The sequence below is a fragment of the Tamandua tetradactyla genome, chromosome 12 (genome assembly GCF_023851605.1).
Source record: "Tamandua tetradactyla isolate mTamTet1 chromosome 12, mTamTet1.pri, whole genome shotgun sequence".
NCBI lineage: Eukaryota > Metazoa > Chordata > Mammalia > Pilosa > Myrmecophagidae > Tamandua > Tamandua tetradactyla.
The window spans coordinates 80,570,034-80,582,393 of record NC_135338.1 but is presented as its reverse complement, the minus strand read 5'-3'; the positions used below and the strand labels follow the sequence as shown (position 1 = coordinate 80,582,393).

Sequence of the window (12,360 nt, the reverse complement as noted above, 5' to 3'; positions counted from 1 at the left end):
CTTAGTCTCAACAAGCCTGGAGCATGAAATAATACCAGTGCTCATAGTTGAAAGGGGCCCTTTGGCCCATTTCCACTCTAGTACTGCTCTAAGATGCCTTAGTGACCTCCTTGGAGGGTGGTGGGCAGGCAGAGGCTTGCTGCTTTCTCTAGGATCCTCCTCCCCATGGAAGCTGTGTTTCCTTCCCCTACAAAGAAATGTTCAAGTCCCAACCTGGGTCCTGTGGACACAAACTCACTTGTAAGTAGGATCTCTGGAGATGCCATTAAGGTGAGGCCAAACTGAATCATAGTGGGCTTAATCCAGTGACTGAAGTCTTTATAAGTGAAGGGAATTCAGACACAGTAGGGGAGGAGGAGACAGATGGCCATATGATAGAATTAGAGGCTGAGTTATGGGTTGTTGGTGAGCCACCACTGGGCAGGCTAGGATAGTGAGTCTATGCCAGAGGCATCTGTTGATCCTGCAAGGGAGCCAAAGGACCAAATCAAATTCTAAGCTGTAGTCTGCTAGTAAAACAAGATATTTAGAAAACTGCTTAACCACAAGGCCAGTACACTAGGTGTGAAGATTTTTTGCCCCAGTTCTCAGAAAAGGCAGAGAAAAACAAAGAGAGGAGGAAAGGAGGGGGTTGCCTCAGGGGGGAGTTGTAAATTTTCCAGTTGGTGACCCCCTACACCTAGCTTTAAGCACACCAGCATAATGACAAGCCACATATATCAACCCTACTCAAGCCTCCTTGGTTACTCCTAATCTCAGGACATCTGTGGAGTGTGCTCCCACCGTGTACTCAACTTTCTGAATACCACTATCTGCTTTGCTCATCTTTAAATCCTTTTAATGATGAGAGGATGGACCTGGCACAGAGCTTGGGTCAGTGTCAGCCAGTGCTGGCTGAGCTCCGGTAACAGATTTTTGGTGATTCTACCAGGACCCAAGTCTACAACCCAGTCGGAAGACACCCTGTGGGATGTCTGTCAGTCTGAATGCTTGCTGCTCTTCCTGGCATCTTCTCACTTTTGCTGTTCTCCTAAATATCGCTCTGCTCACTCTTGTCCTCCTCAGAGGCTTCAACTGGCCGCCTGGCATCTGGGGATACCATTTTCCTCCTTACGGTTAACTTTTTTACCTTTCTTCCAGTAGCACTATCCTTCTCCCTTCATCCTATAGCCTGAGTTCTGCTAATTGAACAAACCTGTGAGGAGACTCCCTTCAGTGTCCTCCCCACCAATAAGATCAGAAGCTGCTATACGCTTATAAATTAATTTATTTATTTGACTTTTTTTTTTTAGAATACCAATAGTTTATCCTGGTAATAAATTAATATGTAGTTATCAAAAAATGTTGGGTGCTTTCCAAGGAGGTGTACACTAAAGTATTATGTAAAACCATTTAAACAGCTGTCTTTATAATTTTCAAATCCAAGCGGTAACATGAAGTTTTTGAAGAGTAGAGTCTCTTTCTCTGTAATTCATGACTTAGATAGTTTGAATTAATAAAGGCTTCACATGCCATCTGATCCAATCACCTAATTTTTCAAATAGGAATCCACTGGCATTGTCAAAGATTACAAAAGCTACTAAGAGGCAGAGCCTAGATTACAAATTGTTTCTTAGGAAGGTTCCAGAAATATCTGCTGGGATAAATAAGACACACACATCACGTGGAACTCTAGTCATGTAAAATGACCCTGGTTCTACTTTCGGATTAACATTAGATTGACTTCTGATGGTTCTTTTGTAGTTCACAAATATATTTGGTGATTCAGTTGCTTTGGAAACAAAATCTTTCTGACTATTGCAGTTCATCACCCATCATTGATTGCCAGTGCTGCTTATGCTTCTGTTTTGCTGGGATGTTTCAACTTTGGCAACTTTTCTTCCCGTTCTTCTGAGCTCATAACAGACCTATGTCAAGGGCATCTGTTCTTGGTTGAAATTCAACATCAGCAGAAGGAGTTAACATGGTATCAATACCTATAGAATCATTAACATTTGAATTTGAGGCAGCTCATTTAGGTCAGTTATCACGTATCCTGCTCGTTCATTCGAACAGCCACTGATTCTGAGCCCAGATTTTGCAAAGCAGCTGTGGATTACTTCAGGGGTGTCAGCATTCCACATAGCAATGAGATTTCTCAGCACACCAAGAATATGCCATGTAATGAATGCTTCACATGATGTACCATGGTGATTTATTATGTCTCAGCCTAATGGCTGCACATAACTATGCTGCAAGCAAGTAAAAGGCTACACACTTGCTTTAATTTAAACTCCCAGTGAGTTTGTGTAGCACATTTATCAATCAGTAAAAGAATGTTCAAACTCTAGTAAGCCAGTCTTCACTTTAATTGCAGGAGCTATTTCCCAAACAACCTGTTAGACAGTTTATTTTTCCAACTTTATATCCACACAGGAGAGTTGCATATATAAAGGGAAATTTTGAATTTTCACATAAATGATTCAAAATTCAAAATTAGAAGTACCTAATTTTGTGGTACTTCTCAGCACTGCAGCAAAGGAAGACAAATGGCATATCTTCATATATCTATTTTTCTCCAGAGCAATATCTTGGTAAGAGCACATGTGCCCCATAGGCATGCTTATTCAGAATAGACCTCCAGTTCTCAAACTCATCTTCGGCAAACAGAAACCACTGTAGAGGCTTCACCTTTTAGCTACAGTTACATGATACCGTAATCATGTTGAAAGCATTAACTCCAACCATAAAGACTGGACCCCCACCTGAAGTACGATTTCATTATCCTTTTCTAAAAAGAAACAAAGAAAACCCAGATACAGAAATTGTCTTTGTTCTGATCTGTCAAAATCATTCAAGCTTCTTGTCTGCTAAGTTCATATGTTTGGCTCCTCACATTCTGTTAACAATTTTGCTTCCCTTGGCTGTTGGTCTTTTTATTTTATCCTGACTTTCAAGGAACATATAGAATATTGAAAAGGAAACTCAATATTCTTTTACCATTTCACTTTTTAACTTTTCCTTTTTCTTCATTAACTTTTACTCTGGAGAAATTATGACCTCACCATATTTTTTCTTTACTGCCACAGCCAGCACTGTATGCATCAAGCATAACAGAAAAGGCATGCTTAACAGAATACCAGCATTCTAACATTGACACAAATGAGGAGAAACTGATTTTCTTGAGTTTAGAAGAGCAAGGTTGATGTTAAATTTCAAAGGAAGGGGCTAATGTTAATAATCTTAATAACCAACGAAAAATACAATCCCTTTTTTTGTCAAGGAATCCTAATGACTTTGAGGTAGATGATTCTGTTATCAGATACTGAAGTAATTAGGTTTAAAATATAAAAATGTTGAAAACTGAGAGGGAAAAATATACTGATTTGAAATTATCTTTTTAAAAAATTAGGATGAAAACTTAAGAACATTTGCAATTTAAAGTTTTATGCATGAAACCAGGTATGTCATGCTGTGGGTTGCTTCTTTAATTGAAGGTGAATGTAGCAGTTGATGAAAGAATCCACAGTCTAACAGAACAACAAACCAGGAAAAGGTTGTCCTTGTGAAGAGGTTTGTAACTCTGCATTTGATTTTTCCATCTTAGTTCATTATCAACAGTTCGAGATTTGGATTCTTGCAGCCTTCTTCAGCATTTAACTAATTTGTTGGTTGGAAGGTGCCGGGATTGTTTCTTCACACATAAACTGATCTTTGTCATAAATCACTTTTATAACAAGAGAGCAGCCAGGGCACATTGCCACGCCTTTCCCGTTCTTCAAACCTTCCTTGGTGATGGCGAAGATATCCCCACGTGGGCTGGGGTGGAAATACGTCTCCAAGCCTTTGTCATACTGGAAGTCCTCGATTTCCACCTCGTCATGAAATACCACCATTGTCACTGGGATCAGCAAAAGGGTTGTCGACCCCGCTGTCTGCTGTCTGAGACCACCTCTGTGGGTCTAACTTCAGTCCACTGTTGTAAATTTTTATCACACACCTGTACTGCTCCTGTCAGACCCACAATCCCACTATTTCTTACTTCTTTTTTTTTTTTTTTTATGTCTGCAGCCTAACTGTTGGGCTTGTAGAAAGTTGAGAATCTTTGTCACCACTTCTGAAGTTAGCCTATGGAGTCCTATAGTGGGCCCCTACCTCCCCCGTGAGAATGTCCAAAAGTGAAGGAAATTCAGACACAGTAGGGGAGGAGGAGGCAGACAGCCATGTGATGGAGTTAGAGACTGAGCTATGGGTTGTCGGTGAGCCACCACCAAAACACTACACACTTTGCCAATACCTTTATTTTGGACTGCTAGCCTCCAAAGCTCTGAGACGGTAAATTCCAGTTGTCTAAGCCAAACAGTATATGGTATTAGAGAAGCCCTGGCAAATTAAAATATTCCCTAGTGTACTTCTAAACCATCTACTCTTCCTTCCTCCAGTCAGTCTGTTAGAAACTGTAGTAAGAGGTCAGAATTAAAAGCTGACAGCTTTTAAGTTTCACCCACTTCTTGTCTTTGCACCTCACATTAGGGCAAACAGCTAAGAAAGTCTGCATGCTCCTTCCTTTGGGGCTGGTGGGAGATTTAAGCTGCACAAGCCTCTGCCTGCATGTGAGAGCTCTCACCCCAGTTCTACCCATGAACCACAATAAAATCCCTATCTACTCTGCTTTCCTGGCTCTCTCAAGCCATTTTAGACCTGCTTAATAGGTCTTCTGTCCAGAAAACTCAATTATGGTCCCCAGAGACCTTCATTATGAAAGTAATAAAGCTTTTAATACCTTCTTGGTATCTGTGTGGCATCAGCACTCTTGTCATCTAAACCAAATATTGAGTGGTGCTCTGTGGTGGTTTGAAGCTGTATGTGCCCCAGAGAAACATGTTCTTAAACCTAATCCATTCCTGTGGGTGTGAATGGATTGTAAGTAAGACCTTTAGATGAGGTTACTTCAGTTAACTTGTTGCCCACCTCAATCAAAATGGTTCTTGACCCTATTACTAAAGTCTTTTATAAGTAGGATGAAATTCAGACAGAAAGAGAGAAAGTCACAGGAAATGAGAAGCTGAAATTCAAAAGAACACATTAGAGAATAGAGAAGCCAGGAGAGGCTGCCTTGAGCCTTGCCATGAGACAGAGGAACCCAGGATCATCAGCAGCCGCCAATCCCAGAAAGCCACAGTCTTTGGGGGAGAAAGTATCACCTTGATAATGCCTTGATTTGGATGTTTTCTTGGCCTCAAAACCATGAACCATTAAATTCCCATTGTTTAAACTACTCCATTGCATGATGCTTAATTGAGCAGCCCTGGAAACTGAAACAGGGTTCCTCTTGCTTTGCAGGTTGATCATAAGAACTGGTGCCATGAGTGGGATGACTCATTTTGATTGAGGTGGGTCACTACTTAATTGAATGTCCAGATGCAGACCACCACAACCACCGGGGTCTTCCTTCTTTGGCTTTGACTTGCTAACCAGTTCTGAAGGAAAGCATGCATGTTGAGCTGCTGCTTGCTGGCCAGTTTGTGCTTTGAGCTGTGCTGTGCTGGGTTGCACTGTTGAGTCCTACTGTGCCTCTGTTACGGTTGTAGCTGACCTCAGTCAGCAGTGTCAATGATTTTTTGGTATTTAGTGACAAGAGTAGGAACCTGGACTGGGAACCTCCTTAAAGCAGCCTTGGGTTGTATGCCTTAGCCCAGAACTATCCGTATACTTCAGAAGAAAGCTGTGACTGCATTTGGCCTTGCTCCCAGTTAATACCCTGTAGGAGATACAAGCCCACTGTAAGTGGTCACTTATGAAAGAGCAGTACTTTGGCAATTTGCAACTGGTGCTTAAGCTCAGGGGAAGGCTTTCACCTATTGAATCACTGTGTGCCCCAACCAGGCATGGGTCCCTGATTTATAGAATGTACAGGGGAAAGGGAATTCCCTGTGCAAGATGTGGGCCCATTGGATGGTTGCTCCTGAAAGAGCAGCATTTAAAAAGAAAAAGAAAAGTAGCCATTAGATGAGAGCTGAAGTCCATGGTCCTGAGAGTAGATGACCCATCAGAGTCTGCTGCTGCTGCCTCCACCTCTAGCACAACAAAGAGTCTAGTCTTCAGGGTTACAGACAAAAACACACATGGCACCTTGTGTCACAGCAAAAGGGTTAATTCAAACCCTTCTTAAGCCCGCAGGTCCTGAAACCCTATAAAGCAACTACTGCTGGGGTGGGGGTGGTGGTGGTGGCTAATCCTTATGATACTGATTTGAGGCTCTCTGGAGGAAGAAATTTATAAATATGAGCTAGGTACTGAGAACCCCTGAAGTATATCCAGTAAGAAAACAAAACATAACAGAATAGAACAATAACAACAACAACAACAAAAATTGAAAGAAAGGAAAGGGGAAAAAAAGAGGAAGAAAGAAACAACCCTGGCATGCTGGTTTGAAAGTATGTACCTCAGAAAAGCCATGCTTTATTCCTGATCCAATCTTGTGGGAGCAGCTATTTCTCTTAATCCTGATTAAATACTATAGGCTGAAACTTTTTTGATCAGATTTTCTCCAGGAAGATGTGACTCTACCCATTTCAGGTGGGTCTTGATTAGCTTACTGGAATCTTTTAAAAGAGGAAAGTATTTTAGAGAGCTCAGGGCAGACAGAACCTACAGAAATGACAGAAACGAGAGAAATGACAGAAGCCTCAAAGCCGACAGAAACTTCACAGCAGAGCTGACACAGATATGGACATGTGGAGAAGAGAGACATGGATGTTTGGAGATGCCTGGAGCCCAGCAGACGTCGCCATGATGTTAAACAAGACAGAACCTGGAGAGACAGATGCCAGCCACGTGACTACCCAGTGGACAAACCCATTCCTAACCCATGGACCTTCTTTGAATTAATCTTGTTGTTGCCTTAATTTGGATACTTTCACTCCCTTAGAGCTGTAAACTTGTAACTTATTAAACATCCCTTTTGTAAAAGCTGTTCCAGTTCTGGTGTATTGCATTCTGGCAGTTTGCAAACTAACACACCTGGATACATAGGAAGGAAACAATCAAACAGACAAAAAACCTGAAACAAAGGTCTATGATCTGACCAAACAGAAATCTAAAATTTACTAAGAAAATAATTTAAACAACAAAAGGATACAAGGGCTCTGATTTGTTTTTGTGTCACTACAACATTGCTTCTGAATTAACTTCAACACCTCCTGAAATGCTCAATTGGCAAACTTTGTGAACATACTGCTGGGGCTCAAATTATAGTTAGTTACCTGGGAACCAACTAAATTTAAGCAAGTTACCCTTTATGATCTTAGAGGAGTCACATAATATAAAATAGAGGGCAAGTAGATGTGTCCCATCTTAACCATAGGAACTGTTGCTTCACCTAAATTCTCCATAGTTGTAGCATCCACAGCCCTAAAAAAATCCCATAGTGGGCACAGGGACTCCAAAACAATGACTAATAAATTACAATTAATTTAAGTCTTTGGCTCTTGCAAATCAGCTTGACAGAATCGTTCTCCATAGACTTTAACCCTCAGTTAAAATAGTTAATATAATACAATGTAAATTAAAACAGGGCCTTCAGGGATTGAAACATTATATAGGACCTAATGAGTAAAGCAGTGATTGTTCCCACTGCTTCTCGATTTAACAGCCCAATTTGGACTGTTCTTAAACCTGGAAAGAATGACGGTTGGATTCATGGTGGATCAGTGCAGTCTTAGTGCTGAGGTTCCACACATTAAAACTCTCATACTGTTTTGGTTTGCTGAAGCTGACAAAATGCAATACACCAGATATGGGCTGGCTTCTACAGTGGGGATTTATTAACTTACAAGTCCACAGTTCGGAGGCCATGAACAATGTCCGGACCAGAATGATACCTTCTCCCTGAAGACTGGCTACCTGCGATCCTCAATTTCTCTGTCATATAGCCAGGCATACGGTAACATCTGTGGAACTCTCCCTTCTCTCCCGGGTTATTCTGCCCTCAGCTTCTGGCTTCAGTGGCTTCCTCTCCAAGCTTCTGTGTGGGTTTTTGCCTCTCAGCTTTTCTGGGGCTTCTGTAAGGATTTTTTGGTGTGTACTCTCTGTCTTTTATCCTCTCTAAAGGACTCCATTAAGAGGATTAAGACTCATCATGACTGAGTGGGTTACATCTCAACTGAAATGTTCTAATCAAAAGGTCCTGCCCACAATAGGTCTACACACACAGGGATAGATTAAATTTAAGGAAATGATCTTTTCTAGGGTATATACAGCTTCAAACCATCACGCGCATCCAACACCCAATATTATTGATATGACTGATTTTATCCAATTAGCAAATGACAGATTAGGATGCTATGTCAGATTTCAATGCTATGAAAGATTTGGCTCATGCGTTCTGTTCTGTGCCCACTTCAACAGCTGCTCTATTGCAGTTTGCCTTTACCTCTGAAAGGACGTAACACACCTCTGCCAGCTATGCGTGGTGCACCTCAACATCTCTGCCACTGAACACAGTCTTTGCAGAACTGCATTCACCTTTCTCCAGGAGCACAGATAAGACACTGATGATCCTCCTCTTCCGAGGACATTCTTCTGGTGCATTCATTAAGGACATTCCTATGCTTACAAAGAGGAGATGGGCCATTGTTTCACACAGAGTGCAAGGCCCTGCCACCTTGGATAAATTTGATGAGCTGAGGGCCACTCCATCCTTGATACCATTGATAAACAGTTATTGGCTCTCTCGGTACCCCCAGTGTCAGAACAACCCAACATCTTTTAGGATACTTTGGGTATGCTGGAACCTACTCCTCATTTACAAATTTCACTTATTTTCACTGATGCCATCATTTGCATACCAGTCCATTTAAGTGGCGTCCTCTTCAATAGAAGGCTCTAGAATCTGTCCAAGTTGAAATCAAGAGGCACTTCTATTACTGCCCTCAGAGACTCCTTCACTATAGAGGATTTAGCCATCTCCTCTAATGCCTCCTTGATTCTCTGGACCACCAATTTTGATGGCCATAAATTGCCAATGTACTTCTGATGCAAGAATCTGTCCTTTGCATCCCTGCACTATACATTATTAGGTTGACAACTGCTGGCCACATACTAGGCTCTCCTGGGAATAGAGGCTTTCCCAGGCCCTGAGCCTGTCACCCTTAATATCCAGCTTCCTGCTATGTCTCATGTCATGGAAGTAGTATCTGGCAACCTTGGCATAGCTACCGAGGCCTCCTTGCTATAGGGTGTAGCTGAACTGGACTCTGGTGTATTCCACCTATAGCCATGGGAAGCATCCCCTGTTCTCAGTCCCTTGTCACATGCCATAGTGCTTGGCAGATGTCAGACCCCTTGGCCACCTAGGGAGTCCCTGAGATCAAGTGGGTGACCAATAATGGGAATTTATACACTTTGTAAGGAGCACTGCCATTATTATATGTAATAGAGCTTGGTGGGGTGTTGCTACTTTCCATCCTTTCACCAGGATGTCCCTGATAAAGGATGGGACACAAGGGTCAGCACAATTAGCCAAACTTCAGGCAGTCATCTTAGCCCTGAATTACTTAACAAAGGGCTACATTTGCACATTTTTACAAATTCTTGGGCTATCCATTGCTGGGTCTGGCTCTCTAGTTTGGCCAATGGTAGCAACAACCCCTTGTCCACAGATAAATTTCAGAGGTGAATTGTAATGAGGATGCTGGCTCCATTTTTTGATGTTTGCTGACAGCTTTTAAACCTCACCCTCCCTCTTGCCCTTTGTGCCCCATATCTAGGATAGCTGATAAGAAAGTCTGGGTGTTGCCTCCTTTGGTGCTGGTGGGAGATTCAAACCACAGAAGCTCTGGCCCACATGTAGGAACCATGAGTTGGGCCCACCCCTCTAAACACAAGAAACATTCAGGCTGGTCTCCTTTCCTTTCTTTCTCGAGGCATTGCTCACCTGCTTGAGAGGCCTGCCCTGCTCTTCCCAGAGAACTCAATTATGTAAGTAACAAACCATTCAAACCCTCTAGGGGTGTGTGTGTAGTAGCATCAGCCATGTTAACATCTAAACCAAAAATTTGGGGGGGGGGTCCCTCCTGTTTTTGCAAAGTGATCATATCAGAAACATACATGATGGCCTCTGTCATACCATTTTGTGGCTCTCTGTTTGCAAATGTGTTTCTCTTTCTGGCCTAGGAGCCCTGGAAGGCAGGACCGTACCGCCTCTGGTGTGGGCTCATCATGGTTGGACATATCTGTGTAAGACACTCAATCCCAGGGGGTGTGATCCTCCAGCCCCAGGCCTTGTCTGGTGGTGGGAGGAGGAAAAGGTGATACAGACAGCTGTAAGCTTCTGATTTTGAGAGAATCAGTGGGGTTGCTTTAAATAAATGATTCTGAGCCTGTCATACCCATTCAGATGAGGGGCCATCCTGCTTCGAAGTAGGAGAACAAACCAGGTAACTTTTACAATTCCCTTTGCATAGTCTACTCTCATACTCCAGAGGACACATTTCTTCTTTTCTTTTCTGTTGCTTCAAAAGTCCAATTTAAATAGGTCTGTTTCCCCACAATTATTTAAAGGTTTTCCAATCTTGGGGGCTTCCCCTCAAAGAGGGAAAGCATGTAAAATTTCTGGATGGAAATGCAACTTTAAAAGGTGCTGATTTTATACAATTTCGATCATGTTCACTGTCAAATTCTCATTCTTACGTCTCTCTCTTCTTTCACATCTGAGTGTTCAACCTCTAGACAATATTTCACAGGGTTAATCACTAATGGCATGGTTCAAGTCCAGGAACAGGACTCCTTGGAAACCAGCATGGAAACATCTGATCAGACTCAAAACCTTAAAAAAAATCTCAATATTACATGCTACCTGGCTAGTGTATCTCAAAAAATCACATTGCAAAGCCATGCTGAAGTGAGACCCAAATGTGGCTCTCTTCAGATCCCCAGTGACTTAACAGGGAGGCTGTTTCTATACTTTGCCTTTATACACTCTGGGACTAGGCGAGGAGCCAGGCATGGTAAAAGTTGGCCAGCACATTTAGAAGTTATCTTTCATGTAGCAGGATTCCCAGGCTTGTAGAAGTCATCTTTCTAGGTCCAAAGATTAATGCCATCTTTAAAAAGAGTACCTTCCCTCAAAAGAGTTCTCTCTCTTTAATACACATTTCTAAGAAAATTTGCCATCTTCTAATTCTCAACCTAGACAGCATATTCAATCACACTTTAAAGGGAAATGAATATCAACAAAATTCATTACAAGACTGTGAGAACCAAAGGGCAGGCTTAGTGGTTTGACTTAAAGTGGCTTCCAGAAGTCAAGACACATATCCAATTGAGTGCATTCCTGGGCATTGTGTCATTCAGGACCAACCTGGAAAGATGACCCAGCTCTGACAAACCATGCCAGAATGTTCCAGACCCTGGTGAGCCAAAATTAGCTCAGTGCTATTCTAACATCTCCAGCCAGATTAAAAATGGGAGTCCCAACGTAAGGGCACTTTTTTTTTTTCACACAAGTGGTGTAATTTGGAAGGTTTTCAAAAGGGTTCATGGTTCAGTGTTCCTATTCCTAGCTTTGACAGAATGGTCATGCACATCTCCACAAATCATTCCACGTACGAGCTGAAAAAAAGAGTTGGAAGCTGACATTGTGGGTATTTAAAATAACTGAGCTCACACGCAGAGGAAAATTGCAGGTGAAAGCCATCAAGGGAGGTTGGCGTTCTTATGGTGGAGTTATTAGTCACTTATTCTGACTTTTTCAAAGCTGCCTTCTTCTGATTCATACATGATAATGGGACCAATTAACTTGAGCTTGGTAACAGATGGTTACCCCACAGTTTAAAATAAGATGTCGTTTTGTTCCATCACCCACTAAGATACTTAGATGAAAAACACAAGACATGACAAATCCCTAGGAAGAAAGAGATGCAATTTTTGCCCTACATGTGACCTTTGGATTCCTTCTAAGATCACTGCCTTTCTGGAGCACCTGCCCATGGGACATCTGAGCTCTCCTTCTTTGGGAATCACTGTGTCTTCTGTGTGATTCTGTGCGTATTCCCTCACATTAGAATGGTCTGTTTCTTTTACCTACTTGGAGTTCCCTTGAGTCAGAGACCATGTATGGTCTTTGACAGTAATAATAGTGTTTGACACACAGTAGGTGCTCAGTAAGTGTTTATTAAATGGATGAACTATAATGTTCATCCATTTAATATGATTACAATTGCATCATATGAATAACTATAATTTCTTTGATCAGAAATTACAATTTTGGACAAAATAGATATACTTTATAGCAAAAATAAAAAAAGTAAAAAGACAGAGTGAGATAAATATCACTTTATGAACATAAAATCTAAAAATTAGCAAAGGCAGCCATTTATT

General features: G+C 41.8%; 2 protein-coding genes across 4 annotated transcripts in view; both read right to left on the bottom strand.

Moving 5' to 3' along the window:
- OTUD7A (OTU deubiquitinase 7A) overlaps nucleotides 1-12,360 on the bottom strand; it is a 402,649-nt gene that overhangs the window by 76,316 nt on the left and 313,973 nt on the right. The gene's annotated exons all lie outside the window — the stretch shown is intronic.
- On the bottom strand, nucleotides 3,636-3,990 carry LOC143651627 (diphthamide biosynthesis protein 3-like). Its single transcript, XM_077122376.1, has one exon. The coding sequence runs from the start codon at nucleotides 3,873-3,875 to the stop codon at nucleotides 3,636-3,638; it is 240 nt and encodes a 79-aa protein (XP_076978491.1). The 5' UTR covers nucleotides 3,876-3,990.

Coding starts and splice junctions, on each gene's coding strand:
- LOC143651627 (XM_077122376.1), bottom strand. CDS start 3,875: ATGGTGGTATTTCATGACGAGGTGGAAATCGAGGACTTCCAGTATGAC.